This window comes from Schistocerca serialis, chromosome 4 (genome assembly GCF_023864345.2).
Source record: "Schistocerca serialis cubense isolate TAMUIC-IGC-003099 chromosome 4, iqSchSeri2.2, whole genome shotgun sequence".
Lineage (NCBI taxonomy): Eukaryota > Metazoa > Arthropoda > Insecta > Orthoptera > Acrididae > Schistocerca > Schistocerca serialis.
The window spans coordinates 364,233,749-364,252,732 of NC_064641.1; the positions used below are offsets into that span (position 1 = coordinate 364,233,749).

Here is an 18,984-nt window from a genome sequence, read left to right on the forward strand (position 1 = left end):
AGGAACTCTGCATAACAGCTTAGGTGCGACAGCGGGGCTTTTAGAAGCAGACTTCACATCCACGTCCGGCAATCCAGATTTATGACCTTATGTAATGCAAATAATAATACTGAAATAAATTAGACTAGGAAGTGAGACACTGAAAGCAGTAGTTGAATTTAACTATTTGGATAGCCAAACAATTTACGATGGCCCAAGTTGAGAGGACATAAAACGCCTGTTGGAAAAAATCAGAAAAAGCGTTAATTAAAAAGATAATTTTCCTTACAAGGAATATAAAAGCGAGTTACGAAGTCTTTTCTCGAGGTATTTGTCTGGAATGTTGCCTTGTACGGAAGTTAAAAACTTCCACAATCAAAGCTGAGAAAGGGAGAGAAGGGAGGTTACAAGCATTTGATATATGGTGCTACAAAGAGTGTTAATCACTAGATGAGTGTATCGGATAACGGATGAAGACGTGCTGAATCGAACTGGGTAGAAAACATGCGCAAGGCACAATTTGTCAAAAAGAGGGGACTAGCTGGTAGGACACATTCTGAAGCTTGAAGAGTTGTCAGTTTGATAAAGGGGGGGAATATGAGAGGATAAAATTGTACAGAGAGACAGCGCATGGCCACAGGAAGCAGGTTGAAGTGGGTGCAGGTTGGTGTAATTATACGGAGATGAAGTGGACTTGCACAGAGACTAGCTTGAGCTGCATCCAACCAGTCTTCGGACTGAAGACCAAAACAGTGTTACTCCCTGAAAATGACAGTCTTTCTGAGCATGTCAACAGCGTTACAGAGCAAAAACACGAGTATTACCTAATTATGTTTTTATGACGAGAAGCAACCACCACTGTAGCTAACGAATCATCAGGTCTGTCCAACGGGTAGCACCGTGAATAGTTCACAGATATCGACGGTAATTTTCCCGTTGATGGCAGTAATAGAACGGGCTCCGCGCAACCTTATGACGACAACCCGGATCAGGTATCTAAGCCCAATATTAATGGTCAGGAAAGTGGTATGCAGTAAACATGCCCATCAATATTCTCGTTAAATTACGTTTTATGGAGAGTGGCGATCAGTGTCGCACGGACCATGGTATTATTGTGAAATTAGAGGTGTCTTTTTCTGCTTTTTATGGAAATACCTACAACATTACGCAAAATTATAGCTTTTCTCTGCTTTTATGTTACTAATACCGGCTAGAGAGTGGGATTCGAACCACATACACCCTGCAACTACGCAGTATTTGTGAGCTTAAGGAAACTGAGCAGTACGATAGTTGATAGAGTGAAAATGTTGACCTATGCACCACCTCTTCCCATTATTTCCACAGGAAAAAGTCATACGCCCATGGAATCACTACGCAACCACACTTTTCTAGTCTGACTAGAATGTCTAGACTTTTTATACTTCATGCATGATCCAGCCTAAACTGTACTAAGTTGCTTACCTCTTTGCGCACGCCGGGAAAGATGATGAGGAAAGCGAGGAAGACGGTGAAGAAGACGAGGCAGACCGTGACCGTGGTGACGTCACCCGTGACGGATGTCCGGTTGCTCTGGCTGTACAGGGTGGGCCCGCCATCGCTCCTGAAGGCGTCGAACCAGCCCTTCATGTCCGGTCGCCACTGGAACACCGACGGCAGTGGTCAAGCAGACTGCGAGGAAGACAATTTAACTGTCACAGTATATTAGTATACACGGTGCTACTGGAAGCAGTATGTACATGCTATCCTTCTAGACTAAAAGCTGCTCTTTTCTGGAACACATAGGAACGTATAACTAGACTTTCGCGTTGAGATACCGCTATGTATCTACAAGTGTCATACTGTCTTCTCGCCACAAGAAAAAAACTCGTCCAAACATCGGGACGCCTCAAGAGTATTACTGGCCTGGAGACCAAAGAACTTTCCTCAAAAAAAAAAAAAAAAAAAAAAAAAAGCCTTGTGCTGAAGTAAAGATGCATGCCACGATTTTTTTCAACTACTGATTAACAATTTGAGGTTTCTTAACCTTTTTCTCAGGCATGCTGGAAAGTACCGATAAGTGCATATGAAACGTACTTCTCATCTTCTCGTACAATAATTCAAGAAGAATTACCAACATGCAAATAATTTTTTTCTGACTAGTTTACATGACTAGATACTACAGTTGCTTTGGAACGATATCAAGTCATTAACTACAAATCTAATGACGAAGAACTTGTACAAGAATGGAGGAGCTTGAGTTTAAAGGACTGCACCAACGACCTGTACGAAATTCATGATTTGGAAAGCTCTTTGACAGAAATGTATACATTGTGCTGTCTAGCTAGCAGCAGCGAATATGTAGCGTATTTTGTATCCCAGACGGAGGTGCTACGTGTCAGTGTTCGCACACATACACATACACACACACAACACACACACACAACACACACACACACACACACACACACACACATACATTCATTGTTTGTTCAGAGTTTAAAGTCAGCATAATCACCAGAAAAATAATATCATGACCAATGGTATATGTTCTTCCTCCCACTTCCTCTCACCCCCGCCCCCCCCTCTCTCTCTTTCTCTCTTTCTCTCTCTCTCTCTCTCTCTCTCTCTCTCTCTCTCTCTCTCTCTCTCTCTGTATTCCTCTGGCAAACATTTAAAATTGTGACACATGCCACTGGAAAAAGTGTTTTCATTATGTTCAGAAGAACGAAGATAATCATCCGCAGATGCTATCACACTTTTGCGTATTAATACCTCAGCGTGGGAAGAATTTAGGCCAGAGTTAGGAATACATACAGTAAATACAGCAACTTACGCACGCAGTCAATAATGTGAGTTTTGCATTATTACAAAACATTATTGTACTGATGCTCTTTGAGAAACATAAGCGCGTGTGGAATATATTATTCCCCTTTCTCCAACATGAGTGCTTAATTTCTACAAACGGCCACCAACATTTACGTACCGTTATTTTTATTTATGAGCCATTTGAGACGGATATTACATCGCTCCAAATAGATAATCATAAATTGCTGACGGTTCTGTTTAATTGCAGTGACAGCCCGCAGATCGTGTAAGTGATCGATAGTGTATCTTTCCCTCTACTTACATTATAGTCATTTAAGTCGAGTATCACCTGCCGTCTTCCACTAAGTCTTCCTGCCTTTCGTTACAATCTTCTAACGACGTCCGCGCTCGTCAAATACATCCTCCTCATCAATCATATAATTTATTCACTCCTCTACTATGATAATAATAATGTTAATTCCATGTGGCTCAAAGCGCTGATGCAAGTCTTTCAATTGGGCGCCTCTCCGGCGACTTGCGTGCACCTAACCTATCGGGGAAAGTGACCTCTTTATTTCCAAGCAGTGCATCTAATTTTCAACTACTTTCTATAATTCTGCAATACAAAATGTCAAACGCTTCAGCTGTCTTCCCTTCCACTTTTCCCATAGTCCATGATTCACATCCATATAACGCTGTGCTCCAGACGTATAATACATTCCTTCCTCAAATTAAGACGTATGTTTGCTCGCGAGGTTGCGGAAGATTTTTACTTCGTCTTCTTCGTAGTCTCCAATTTTGATGATAAGTTTTTCGCTAATCTTATTTCTGCTATGCTATTCCTCGTTATTTTACTTTCAGTCCATATTAAATGCTCGTTAAACTGTTCATTCCATGCAAGAGGACTTTTAACTCTTCCTCACTTTCACTGATGATAACAACGTCATCAGTTAATATCACTTTTGCGTAAAAGTTAATCCAATTCCGGAGCTTTTATTTAATTTTAGTCATTGCCTCTTTGAGGTGTAGGTTTAACAGCAGAGGCGAAATACTTCATCCTTGTCTTATGTCATTTTTAATCCTTTGATTAACAGTGGTTTATCCATGGAACAATCTTTTTTTTTGTTTTTTTTTTAAGTACCAGTCTCTTTAACATGGAACAACCGATGTCGTTGCAAGACAGAGACATCCATTTCTTTAGTAGTGAGCATATTGACAGTATCTTTGACTTGAGTGGTTTCGCAGGGGCAAAACGTAGATTTGGTACAAATCTTATTAAATTTTAGGCCCATTTTCTCATGTTATTTGGGATTATAATTTGTTTTAGGCTTTGAGTTCGTGGAAGTTTCGAGATGTGGGATTGTGTCTAGGAAAAAAGCGAATTTGCCTTCAAATATAGCACTTGAAATGATGGGTGATTTAAAACTGTACGTCCTGGAGGTTCCTAAGCGAAACCACATCTTTAAAACGACTGGTTGTGTACATTTTGCCAATTTATTCTTGTATTCGTTGCTCACTTTGAAAGTAAAGGTTGATTTTATGAAAGATTTTAAAATTATATTCCAAAGCGAAACCAACTCCTTAAAACAACTGAGTGTTTACTTTTGACAGTTTCTTTTCGTATTCGTTGCTTATTACGATAATTAAGGTTAGTTATGTGGAACATTTTAAAGTTATATTTTTTCGTATTGGTGGCACTAAAAGGGTTAATACGAGAACCCTCTTGGCGTTCCATTCTTAGAGTTCCCACTTGGTTCTTGTAGCCTATATACTGCATTTTACCCGTCTACTCAAACAGGTTATTGTTGGACCGGGGTGAGTGCCGAAGAATAGATGGGTCCCTCGACAGAAAGCAGAAATAATTACAACAACACGCAATCGGGGTGATACTCGTGTTTACTTAATGTGATAGAGCAAGACCAATCCTATTGCAGAAATCCGTTAGCCAGAGCCTAATCGTCGTAAACAATCACAGTACAGAGAAGCTACGGATAAGACTGCTAATGCATTCAAGGAACTCCGCTATCCAACTCGGCTGGTCTCGCTGAGACGTCTGCCCTCGCCGGCTCGGTGGTGGCAATACGTGCGCCTGCAGCAGGTGGTCTGCACTCCAGTCGGCCGCAGACTGGCGCGGCCGGCCGTCACATCTCTCACTGCCAGCCTCAGAGCGGGCTCTGCCTCGTGTGTTATCAACAACGTTCGACAACATAGCTGCAGTTTCTTTTCTGGGGCATTCAAACGTCTTGCACCGGATTACGTTTCCAAACGCTTATCTGAGATCCAGCTGCAATCATTGCACCTGTGGATACCATCGATGGCTGACATCAGTATCGAAGAGGCCGGCCTCTGGGACAGATATGCTGCATGTGTAACCTAAATGACGCCGTTGAAATTAAAGGAGTTCCACTTTTATCTTATGAGATGGGCGGGAAAAGTAATGAGATTGAGAACTCTGCGAGCAATCTGACAATGCTGTATTTTTCCACTCGTGTAGATCGGTGTGTTCATCCCTTGCAGGTGATCAGTCCGACTTCAAGCTCTGTACAGCCCCCACACGATTTTTGAGAGCGCCTCAGTGAAGTTGTGTTTTTGTTGTGCATTACGAAAATGGAACAACAGAATCTAGAGGAACGTTATGCCATCCAATTTCGTGTTAAACTTGGAGAATCCGGAGGTGTGGCTCTTGAAACGTTGAAACGCCTTATCAAGAGCACAAGTTTTTCGCTGGCACAAGTCATTTTTGAGAGGCCGACAACACATTGAAAAAATGGTTCAAATGGCTCTGAGCACTATGGGACTCAACTGCTGAGGTCATTAGTCCCCTAGAACTTAGAACTAGTTAAACCTAACTAACCTAAGGACATCACAAACATCCATGCCCGAGGCAGGATTCGAACCTGCGACCGTAGCGGTCTTGCGGTTCCAGACTGCAGCGCCTTTAACCGCTTGGCCACTTCGGCCGGCAAACACATTGAAGATGAACTCCGTGCATGGAGACCTTCAGCTTCAAAAATCGACGAAAACGTCGAAAGTGTATGTGTGCTCTTGTGAGACTGTTCCCCCAGGACAAACTGTCATCCTAGTGTTTTACATATGTGTCCTTGAAAGGCTCAGGAAAAGGGTGAACCGGGTGAAACGGCGCATAGCAGACAAGTCTATCCTGCATCGTGACAACGCCCCATGTCAGACAGCCACTTCCAACAGGGAATTTTTTACCTTTGAAGGCATAACTGTTGTTCCACAGCCCCTTATTCACCTGACATGAGTCTTTGTGATCTTTTTTTCTTTTTCATAAATTGAAGAATGTCTCATAAGGACGTTATTTTGGGACTCCGGACATGGTTCAAATGGCTCTGAGTACTATGGGACTTAACATCTCAGTTCATCAGTCCCCTAGAACCTCGAACTACTTGAACCTAACTAACCTAAGGACATCACACAAATCCATGCTCGTGGCCGGATTCGAACCTCCGACCGTAGCAGTCGCGCGGTTCCCGAGTGAAACGCCAAGAACCGCTCGGCCGGGACTCCAAAGAACATTCAAAAGAATATGAACGACTTATTAAAGGACCTACCAGTTGAAGCCTTTTAGCGCTGCATCCAAGAATGGGAGAAACGACTCTGCCGGTGTGTAGTTACCGAAGGGACCTACTTTGAAGGGGACAATATTGTTGTTTAAAAAAAATGAGGACTTTGGTAGATAAAAAATCAATCATACGTAGGACAAAATGTGTTGCTAGATGCGTATCACTGTGACTGTGGGAGTTTTGAAAGCACCTCCTGCGTCTGGATCTCCCCTCCTAAAACGCGCCTACTCCGGCGGAGCTAAGGAGCTGGCCGCAACAACTGCTGCGAGCTTTCCGTGTTTCTACCCCCTCCTCGAAGCAGAAAACTCGCGATTACTGCAATTAGCGTAACGTTTCCTTTGCGCAACAGGAAACGACTTCGGCCGCCGTAATTCGGAGGCGCCGAGGCAGCCCACTTCAATTAACGAGCCGCGAGGCAGCGCCAGAGGTCCGGCCGGCGCCGGCGCGTCCCGCGGCGCTGATGCCGGAATCGCCGCCACCGGGTTACACGACGCGTAACACGCCGAGCGGTCCCGGTAGCAGCAAAAGGTGGAGTGTTGTAAGCTGACGAGTGCGTCGCCGTTGTAGTTCATCGAGCGAAGCAGCCGTGAGGCAGACTTGCGCAATGAGGGAAGCGCAGCCGGCGGAGGAGCAGGGTAGTCAACGTCGCGTTACGTCGCGGCACGCTCTTCTCTCTCTCTCTCTCTCTCTCTCTCTCTCTCTCTCTCTCTTTTAAGCGCTAAGCCTCCTTTCCGCTGGCAACGAAACCAGCAAATGCGTCCTCCACCATCACGCCGGCTAGTCAACTGCCCTGCGGAAACATCCTACTGTCTCACTCTCTTGCAAGTTGGACTGACAGTCGTAAGAATTATGTTACTGGCCACAAGCACTTTCCCCCACCCTCTTCCAAGAAATTCAGCAACTGCCGCTAGCTGATTCTGCTCTGATTGTACTTTCATTCAACAGCGCAGCTGTTGAATCAGTCTATTTGTGAAAGTAAATAGTGGCAAAATATTCTTAAGTTTTGCGGTACGAATACCACTATACCCTTCCATAATTCCTAATAAACACTTAAAGTAAAACAATATCATTTGAAGTGAGGCAACGGAGGTGACGAAAGTCAAGGGATACCTCCTAATATCATTTTAGATTTCCTTTGGCCTGGCGTAGTTCAGCATCTCCACTTGGCATGGACTCAACAAGTCATTGGAAGCCCACTGCAACAATGTTGAGTCACGCCCTCTCTACAGCCATCCGCAATTGCAGAACTATTGCTGGTGCACAACTTTGTCACGAACTGACCTCTAGATTACGTTCCATAAATAGTCGATGGATTCATGTCGGCCGATCTGGCTGGCCAAATCCTTCACTCAAACTGTCCACAACGTTCTTCCAAACCAATCGCAAACAGTTTGTGGCCCGGCGAAGTGGCACATCGTCATTTGTAAAGATTTCATCGTTGAATGGTCTTCAAGTCACCGAGCACGACCATTTGCAGCCAATGGTTGGTTCACTTGGGCCAGAGGACCCAGTCCATTCCACGTAAAAACAGTCCTCATCGTTATGGAGCCACCACCAGCTTACACAGTGCGTAATTGACAACCTGGATCCACGGCTACGTGTGTTCTGCGCCACATTCGAACCCCACCAATCAGCTCTTATCAACTGAAATCGAAACTCATCTGACCAGGCCACAGTTTTCCAGTCGTCTAAGGTTTAGCCGATATGGTCACGAGCCCAGAAGAGGCGCTGCAGGCTATGTCGTTCTGTCAGCAAAGACACTTGCATCGTTCGGCTGCTGCCATACACCATTAACGCCAGACTTCGCCACGATGTCCTAACGGATACATTCGTCGTACGTCCAACATTGATTTCTGCGCTTATTTCAAGGAGTATTGCTTGTCTGTTACCACTGACAACTCTGTACAGACGCCACTGTTCACTGTCGTTAAGTGAAGGCTGTTGGCCACTGTGTTGTACGTGGTGAGAGGTAATGGCGGAAATGTGGCATTCTAGGCACACTCTTGACGTTGCGGATCTCGGAATATTGAACTCCCTAACGATACCCGAAGTGGAATGACTTACACTCTAACTCCATCTACCATTCCGCGTTCAGAGTCCGTTCTTTGGCCGGCCGGAGTGGCCGAGCGGTTAAAGGTGCTACAGTCTGGAACCGCACGACCGCTACGGTCGCAGGTTCGAATCCTGCCTCGGGCATGGATGTGTGTGATGTCCTTAGGTTAGTTAGGTTTAAGTAGTTCTAAGTTCTAGGGGATTGATGACCACAGCAGTTAAGTCCCATAGTGCTCAGAGCCATTTGAAACATTTTTAGTCCGTTCTTTCCCTTCGTGCGGCCATAATCATTTCGGAAACCTTTTCACACGACTCACCTGAGGACAAATGACAGCTCCGCCAAACGCACTGCCCTTTTATACCTTGTGTATGCGATATTAAAAGTATCTGTGTATGTCCATATCGCTAGTCCATGGCTTTTATCAACTCACTGTAACGTAACTGAGAGTATGGACATGCTAAACTTTATGTTACTGCAGAACAGTGATTATTGTAAAGGAATTTAAATTTCACTATGACGATGATAAGTTTTTGCTTTAGTAATTAAGTGCAAATATGACTGTAAATAGCTGGCCAGTGTGGCCTAGCGGTTCTAGGCGCTTCAGTCTGGAACCACGCGACCGCTACGGTCACAGGTTCGAATCCTACCTCGGGCATGCATGTGTGTGATGTCCTTAGATTAGTTAGGTTTAAGTAGTTCTAAGTTCTATGGGACTGATGACCTAAGATGTTAAGTCCCGTAGTGCTCAGAGCCATTTGAATCATTTTGAACCGCTGTACTTAGATGGTATAAGGCATAAATAGCAGGTACAGTTTCACACAAAACTTTAGAAATTTGCCTTCTATGAATGCAGTAAGCATACTACAGTCATAATAAAGTGATCTCCAGGTGCCTGGTCTGTCAGTATTAGTTCTAATTTAAGATGGCCAGTTATGTCATCTTACATACATATATTTGACTTCTGTATAGAGCAAAAAATATGTCATTTTTTCTGTTTTCTGTCTTTCCCTTAGTTGCTTTAAATTCGTCTATGCAACTAACTGAAGGCACTTTGCTTATTGCCATACGCGTATCGCTTCATTTATTTGGGAATCATCATCAGTGGCGATTTCCAGCGCTGTTATGTGTGTGGTCCTGGAGATCTATTCGTTAATTTCCATACTCCTCCTGGACGATTTCGTGCTTTCACTACATTTGTCACTTCGCATATTTCACTTGCACTTTCCATTTTGTGAGCAACAATATACACTATATTATCAAAAGTATCCGGACACCCCAAAAACATACGTTTTTCATATTAGGAGCCGCGTAACTCACGGACTTAGAACGTGGTTAGGTGATTGGGTCGCACTTGTGTTATACGTCAGTACGTGGGATTTCCACATTCCTAAACATCCCTAGGCCCACTGTTTCCGATGTGATAGTGAAGTGGAAACATGAAGGGACACATACAGCACAAAAGCGTACAGGCCGGCCTCGTCTGTTGACTGACAGAGACGGCCGACAGTTGAAGAGAATCGTAATGTGTAATAGGCAGACATCTATCCAGACCATCACACAGGAATTCCAAACTGTATCAGGATCCACTGCAAGTTCTATGACAGTTGTGCGGGAGGTGAGAAAACTTGGATGTAATGGTCAAGCGTCTGCTCATAAGCCACACATCACGCCGATAAATGCCAAACGACGCCTCGCTTGGTGTAAGGAGCGTAAACATTGGACGATTGAACGGTGAAAGAACGTTATGTGGAGTGACGAATGAAGGTACACATTGTGGCGATCCGATGGCAGGGTGTGGATATGGCGAATGCCCAGTGAACGTGATCTGCCAGGGTGTGTAGTGCCAACAGTAAAATTCGAAGGCGGTGGTGTTACGGTGTGGTCGTGTTTCTCATGGAGGGTCCTTGCACCCCTTGTTGTTTGGCGTGGCACTATCACAGCACGGGCCTACATTGATGTTTTAAGCACCTTTTTGCTTCCCATTGTTGAAGAGTAATTTGGGGATGGCGATTGCATCTTTCTACACAATCGAGCACCTGTTCATAATGCACGGCCTGTGGCGGAGTGGTTACACGACAATAACATCACTGTAATGGACTGGCCTGCACAGAGTCCTGATCTGAATCCTACAGAACACCTTTGGAATGTTTTGGAACGCCGACTTTGTGCCAGACCTCACAGACTGACATCGATATCTCTCCTCTCTGCAGCACACCGTGAAGAATGGGCTGCCATTCCCCAAGAAACCTTCCATCACCTGATTGAACATATACCTGAGACAGTGCAAGGCTAAGTGTGGGCCAACACCATATTTAATTCCAGGATTACCGATGTAGGGCGCCACGAACTTGTAAGTCATTTTCAGCCAGGTGTGCGGACACTTTTGGTCACATAGTGTATGTCGATCACAAAATGGAAAGTGCAATTGACATATGCGATTTGACACATGTGGGTGAAAGGACGACAGAAATCGGCCAGCTGGAGTATGGAAATTAACGAATACATATCCAGGACCACACACATGAGTTAACACCGATGGAAATTGCTACTGATGATGTTTCCCAAAGAAATGAAGCGAAACGTGTATGGCAATAAACGAACTGCCTTCATTTAGTTGCATAAACCGTACATACCTCCACAAAAAACATGTCTCAACAGGAATTCTTAAGTAGTTTTACTCCTTCATTTACTTTTCGAACGACACTCGTCCTCTTTCAACAACACTTTTAGCGTGCTTGAGGAACCAAATGATTTCTACGAGAAATCTCATTTCGTATTCAATATTTGTACCGCTGTTTTCTTCTCCTTCACGTTTCTGTGAGCTCTTGAGCTAAAACGTGGACAGTTATATTTACTCCTGCACGACTTATTGCAGTTAATACCATCTTGAATACAGTGCCGGTATAGAATAAGATGGCGCGTGTGGAAACAGTGCCTTCTGAGGACAATGGTGGGAGGATGCATGTGCAGATTCTAGTTGCCTGTAGAAACACGTCTTTATCTATAGTGGTGCGTAATTACGAGTACGACGGCGGCGCGTTATGCTTTTCGTGCAGAGAGGGGCGGAACATATTTTGCGGTTTGCGGCGTCGCATATGTATTTTACCTCATTGTCCCACACCTGCCCCTCCGACTGTAGCCTACCCTGGTAACTGCCAACGCTGAGGTAAGTACTCGAACTGCAATGAGCCACCGTTTCTGCTCCTGATTCCCTGTAGGCAAATTTAGATGCTCTATAAGCTACCGCTGTCGCTTATTATTCCATGACGTGTAAAATGTGTGTTCAAAACGTAATTGGAATTTTTTAATTTAGCCTATTCTATTCGACTTACCCACTCTTTTATTACGTTTTTGTTAGTAAACGTCTCTGGAAGGCATATGTACGGTGTTCACCATGTATGATACTCGGTTTACTGTCGGCTGTAGTATCGGCTATTAAAATGAATCACAGAACTTGTATTAAATTTTCGTTAAGGACGGAATGAAGTTCACCAAAGCTTTAGCAATGGTTTTCGACAGTCTGCTATGAGTGATACAAGCGTTTCGAAGAAGTCTGTGAAGGCGCCGAAGATTACGAGAGCCCTGGACGCCCCAGCACATCATCGAGAGATGAAATCGCGGAAAAAATGAAATGAGTGGTAATGAACGATCACCGGGTCACAATCAGAGAAGTCGCTGATGATGTTGGCATAACAACTGACCAATGCAGGGATATTTTTTCCCATATTTGGGGAGGAAACTTGTAATATCAAATTTTATTCTGAGTTTCTTGAATTTTAAACAAAAACTACGGCGAATGCAAGTTTCTCATGAGCCACTCAGTGAAGTTAACAACAATGTAGAACTACTGAAACGTGTCATAGCCGCTGATGAAACATAGATTTACGGATATGATGCTGAAACTGATGCGTAACCGTCCCAATCTGTGCAGCGAAGACCGAAAACCGCACGACAAATGCGGTCAAATATATTCTTCGATTTTAACCGCATAGTGCACCACATGTTCCAATGATCAACGTTGTATATTACTTACAAGTTCTATGTCGTTTGCGTCAAGAAATCCGACGAAAAACGCCTGGATTTGTAGCTTTTGTACTACGATCATGCACCTGCTCACACCTCCTTGCATCTTTGGGAATATTTCACCAGAAACAATACTACAATGATGCCCTAGTCTCCATGGTCGTCAGATGTGACCCCGTGTGACTTTTCTCTGTTCCCAAAAGTAAAGAAAACATTATAGGCGATATCATTTTACAAACCTAGACGAGATTTTAAATGCTTTGGAAATAAGAAAAAGCGATAACAGAAGTCTATAAAATCTATTTGGAACTATTTTAAACGTATAAAACTCATGAACAAAAAAAAAAAAGGTTTTCAGAAAATCCCGTCTTTATTAACACACCTCGTATACCTTAAGTCACCTATAGTGAGCAGTACAGTGACTAATTACCTTCATCGTGCCAATACTAACGTGAAAACCAACGGTAAATGTTCTGCACGCACTTTATAGCGCACGCTAGAGACAAACGCGGCGGAATGACGCTGTTGGCTGGTGTATCATGTGGTAGTCTGCCCTTTGCCTCTGCCCATCACCGTGGCATCTGACGTGCACACCACATTTAGAATTTCAGCTGCGGAAAGGGAAGTTGGAGTTAAAAATCTGGGCTATATCGATGTCGTTAGGGACGTAGCATGAGGTCAGCTGTAGCGTTCATCTTACAAAACTCTTGTATGATCAATCCTTGCTGGAGCAGTACACTGTTCTTTGTGGAGTAAAGGACCGAAAGGTCTGCAGGAAAACTTCTGTGAGATTTGAAAGAGAGTAAAACAGGTACTGAGCAAAGTGAAACTGTAAGGGCGCGTCGTGAGTCGTGCTTGGTTCGCTCAGTTGATCCAGCACTAACCCACGAAGCAAAGCTCCCAGGTTCGAGTAATCTGTCAGAAAGTTTCATGGCGATATTTACCGAAATATGTGTGGGTGTAAATGAAGAAAATTGTATGTGTCCAAGGCAAGAATTTTTCCCAAATAATATTTATTTGAAAAAATATGGGTATAAAAAGTGAGCCTTAACTTCAAAACATACATTCCTTAAATTAATTAATCTAAGTGTCAAGATGGTTGCTTTGAAAACGAGAAAGCTAATTTTCTTTCCCTGATTTATTCACATTCCGAGGTTTCGCGACAACTCTAATAACCTGTTCGCAGACGGGACGGTAAATTTCAACTATTTCCTCCAACATTTGATTGCATATTCGTTTTTGTACTTTATCTGCATGCGTGTGTGCACGTCATTGTGTGTCCCTGGTACGGAACATCCCATTTTATGTGTGTACGTCTGTGCAAGGGGGCGGGAAGTCGGGTAGGGGGGATGCGTTTTTGCATTTAATTGTAATATATTTAAAAGCAGTATGAACGAGGAGGATCACTAGAGACTCTCAGTAAGTGGCATCTAGGAGACCGAAATGGATGTACAAGGGGCCCGTGGATTATTGCTCGATGCTTGGATTTAATCAACGCGCTTTATCTCGGCGGACGCGAGCTCATCCTTCGTGGAATCCAAATTGCCAGCATGAAGTGCGCCAGCAACCAGCGGGGAACTAACTAACGCACGAGGCGGAACCTCAGGTGCGAAGTTAGTCACGCGCGACACGGCGTTGACTGCTTCTCTCGGCTTGTTTGTTTTACGACGGCTGGAGTTATACCCTCACCTCAGAAGCGTACGCATAACAGTAAATCTGCGAAGCACGGCTGCCTGCGTAGCGCCAACTCGTCGCTAGAAGTTCGGGCTTTGCGAGCATAAATACCCCTTAACGACCAGGTCCATTTATTTTTACGAGGCTTTTCTTTTTCTCTGGAACTTTTCTCTCGATTGCTGCTGTTCGCAATTTTAATTATGTGTTAAGTATTTTCGTACAATCAAAACGAACACTCATACAATGCTTCAAAATATCAAACGTGGTCTTAATTTCGCGGTAAAATGAGTTTACACCAAGTCTATAAGCGGTGGATAAAACTTTTCTGGTACCAAAAAAACGGCTCACGTTCCTCTTCCATTATGCTGCTACAGTTAATAGCAGTAGATCCAGTAACAATCTCTCATTAAAAGTCAAGAGTGAAAAAAATGATTATCTCATTTCGCGGTCGTCACTTCATGTTTCATTTCAATTCAGCAGTTACCTTGAAGCTCATAAGGAGACGCTAAGTGGATGCCTTCGTGAGCTTAGCTCCTTAGACAGAAGACTTTGGACTCAGTACTGTTTAATTAGGTATCTTTTTATATCTTTCCGAATATCGTTAACAAATGCCAGCAATTAAGATAGTACTTCAGAAGTATGTGAAGCAAAGCTGTGCCCGTCTTACGTTGTTCATGCGAAGAGTGAAAGTTTTAGCGAGTTAAGTGTTTGTGTAAGGGTGAGGGGAATGCCCCTAATGTCCCACTGTAGAAACAATATGTACATGTGTTTAGCTTCGATAATGTTCGGTAGAGCCAACTCCTATCTCCCCAGGTTCGGCTTATACCATTTTTTAGTACTTCCGCTGGTTTGGTTCATGAGTAAAATCGAGATCGTTTTATGAGATAGAGAGATAAAGGGAAGGGTATGAGGGGGGAAATGTCGTTTGGCTTATAAGATAAGACGTGAAAACAGTAGACTAATTTTTGAGGGACCATGGGAAGAATTTTGCGTATTTGATCTTTTGGACATAATGGATGATCTTATTGGACGCATTTCAGCCTCCACTTATGAATACGCCTACAATTAATGCGTTATTAACTTTCAAAAACTACGGCCACAGGAGAACGAATTTAAAACTTATGAAGGGTGAGATCGTTTGAGACGGAACATAAGCAAGGATCGGCCAAGAGAAAAAAGCATATCTATTTAAACTTTTTAGCTCGTTGGAAACGTTGTAAAGAAAGAACGAAATTTATATTTACTTCTGCAAATTTAGGTGTAGCACAGAGAGACCTTCACCGTGAAATACACACATCACAAAAAGTTGTGTATCACCTCTGTTCCGAGAGTTCCGGCACCTGTATAGAAAACTGGAATAGAGGTCAACATAAACATCGTTTCCGACCTTTTTATTGCTCATGAAAACCACACATTGCATGTTGTACCACCATATAGCGAGACCTTCAGAGGTGGTGGTCCAGACTGCTGTACACACCGGTACCTCTAATACCCAGTAGCACCTCCTCTTGCACTGATGCACGCCTGTATTCGTCGTGGCATACTATCCACAAGTTCATTAAGGCACTGTTGGTCCAGATTGTCCCACTCCTCAACGGCGATTCGACGTAGATCCCTGAGAGTGGTTGGTGGATCACGTCGTCCATAAACAGCCCTTTTTAATCTATCCCAGGCATGTTCGATAGGGTTCATGCCTGGAGAACATACTGGTCACTCTAGTCGAACGATGTCGTTATCCTGAAGAAAGTCGTTCACTTGGGGTGCGAGTTGGGGGTGCGAATTGTCGACCATGAAGACGAATGCTTCGCCAGTATGCTGCCGATATGGTTGCACTATCGGTCGGAGAATGGCATTCATGTATCGTACAGCCGTTACGGCACCTTCCATAGCCACCAGCGGTGTACGTCGGCCCACATAACGCCACCCCAAAACAACAGGGAACGTGCACCTTGCTGCACTCGCTGGACAGTGTGTCTAAGGCGTTCAGCCTGACCAGGTTGCCTCCAAACACGTCTCCAACGATTATCTGGTTGAAGGCATATGCGGCACTCATCGGTTAAGAGAACATGATGCCACTCCGGAGCGGTCCATTCGGCATGTTGTTGGGCTCATCTATACTGCGCTGCATGGTGTCGTGGTTGCCGTGGACGTCGGGAGTGAAGTTGCGCATCATGCAGCTTTTTGCTCACAGTTTGAGTCGTAACATAACGTCCTGTGGCTGCACGAAAATCATTATGCAACATGGTGGCGTTGCTGTCAGCGTTCCCCCGAGCTGTAGTCCGTAGGTAGCGGTCATCCACTGCGGTAGTAGCCCTTGGGTGGCCTGAGCTAGGCATGTCATCGACATTTCCTGTCCCTCTGTATCTCCTCCATGTCCGAACAACATCGCTTTGGTTCAGTCGGAGACGCCTGGACGCTTCCTTTGTTGAGAGCCCTTCCTGGCACAAAGTAACAATGCGAACGCTATCGAACCGCGGTATTGACCGTCTAGGCATGGTTGAACTACAGACAACACTAGCCGTGTACCTCCTTCCTGGTGGAATGACTGGAACTGATCGGCTGTCGGACCCCCTCCGTCTAATAGGCGCTACTGAGGTACGGTTGTTTACATCTTTGGGCGGGGTTAGTGACATCTTTGAACAGTCAAAGGGAATGTGTCCGTGATACAATATCCGCAGTCAATGTCTATCTGCAAGATTTCTGGGAACCGGGGTGATGCAAAACTTTTTTGATGTGTGTAGATGTGTAGATGATGAATTCGGAACTTTTTTTAGCTCACGAAGTGCATTTGACAGCACGTGCCAAGGATAGGAGTTCTACGGCCGGATGAGTAATAACCGGGAAGGAGGAATACAAGAAGTATATTTAACAAAGCATTTTTGTGTTACTGAAATGATCATGCAGTTTTTCAAAAGAAATGGCTCAAATGCCAGTCAAACAAACAAACAAAAAATTACGAATTTTATTAAACTATATCTACCAGCAGAATGGCACAGAGTATCTAGTGTTCCAGATGGGGAAGCTTTCTAGTACCTTTTCTTCACGTATTCAGCCACCTACCCTATCCATAGTTTGGAGTGATGGATAGACCAGATTTTTTCTCCTCTCACCAAACTCAGTCATTGCTATTTTCTTTTAATGGATGATCTTGTAACGGAATAAGATACGCGATCTTGCATGATTAACGTCGCGACCACAGTAAGAGTTACGTCATCTGAAGATCCCGATTACTCCTGACGTATACATAAACATTCTAAATCACGTCGTCAGTAGTCCTGCTGTGACAGACTTTTCTTTTTTTTTTTTAGAGAGAGAGAGATTTTCGCTTCTCTCAGGAACATCCGAGTTTCACTGCATAAAGTGGTCTGACAGCACTCTCCGTTTGCGTCAGGAGTGGCTATGACTTGACTGATAAGACCAGAAATGTAGGTAGCGAAAGCGGGAGACGTAATACCGGGAGAAGCTACATCAAATTTTTAAGGGTGGTAGCAGTATTCACCACCGACGATAAATTCTCGGCAGTTGCTTCAGGTAGCCTGGCTGACGTTTACACGGCACAAATAGCAGCCGCTTACTCCGGTCGCCCTCACACTTGACTTCACTATCGTCCTCATCTTGCAGTGTCCTGTGCCGTCCTGCTGTGTTATGTAAATTGCTGCCCCCTGCAGCACCTGTAATAGCTTTTTTTTCATGCCGTATTCCTCACGATTCTTTATAGCTTCTTTCGCTCCCCTTGTAAAACGGTCTGCACGCTTCGACCGTTCTCGGAGCTCTCCACCCAGACGCTCCGTCGTCTTTGTGACTCACATCGGCACTCATACTTCCTCGTCGTTTCTTGCCTCAACGAGTAACGTGGTCAATTCGTTCTCGTCTCGCAATAATTGTGGACTCAGGATACGGATGGTTGTCACTATGGACTTGCTAACAGTCCTGTATAGTTTGCAAATGTTTTTTATTATAAACTTACTGTCAAAACGCTCCATTCTCAAATACTGAAGGTTTTCTTCAAGATTTTTCTTCAAGATCTGAGGTACAATGGCTGTTGTACATAACATTAAGAATGGCGGATTGAACTTCATATGTTTCCGTAACAGCAAAAACCTCTCATACAGTGAAATTTAGCATTCACTTTATTTTTCTGTCATTTTCTCGTGATATTAACATAATAGGCATCCCATCTAAGACATACTCATAACAATGCATAAATGCCAGAATGAGATTTTCACTCTGCAGCGTAGTGTGCGCTGATATGAAACTTCCCGGCAGATTAAAACTGTGTGGCGAACCGAGACTCAAACTCGGGACCTTTACCTTTCGCGGGCAAGTGCTCTACCATCTGAGCTACCCAAGCACGAGTCACTACCAGTCCGTACTGGCAGAATTGAATCTGTGAGGAGGGTAGTGAGTCGTGCTTGGGTAGCTCAGATGGTAGAGCACTTGCCCACGAAAGGCAAGGATCCCGAGTTCGAGTTTTGGTCAGGCACACAGTTTTAATCTGCCAGGAAGTTTCAATGCATAAATGGTTTAAGATATGAAATATGTTTCCAGCAAGAGAAATATGCAAAACGTCGAGTATTTTACTATGTGGCACACGTGCGTAGCTTACTTTTATCTACCATAACAATGAAAATTCCATGATTTTTCAAAAAAAGATTACGTACTTTCATACAGCGAATCTAGATGTAGATGCAGCGAGATACGATCCCTTTATATACAGTCATATACCGGAAACCTTGTTTGCTATAATTAAGTGACTTTTTTTTAATTGCAGGTAACAAGTTTATATGGTTACACTCTTATTTATGAAGCATGAAAAAGAACTGTTATGCACATATTATTATGAATGAAACACACACAACATTGGTGTAATTGTATGTGTTATGA

The 18,984-nt window shown here is 43.9% G+C and overlaps 1 protein-coding gene across 1 annotated transcript in view; it reads right to left on the reverse strand.

The window, feature by feature from the left end:
• The window catches only part of LOC126474164 (dual oxidase maturation factor 2-like), a 723,454-nt gene that overhangs the window by 593,767 nt on the left and 110,703 nt on the right, over positions 1-18,984 (reverse strand). The window contains exon 2 of the mRNA XM_050101622.1: positions 1,441-1,617. Coding sequence (XP_049957579.1) covers positions 1,441-1,605 — 165 coding nt within the window. The 5' untranslated portion in view covers positions 1,606-1,617. The remainder of the gene's footprint in view (positions 1-1,440; positions 1,618-18,984) is intronic.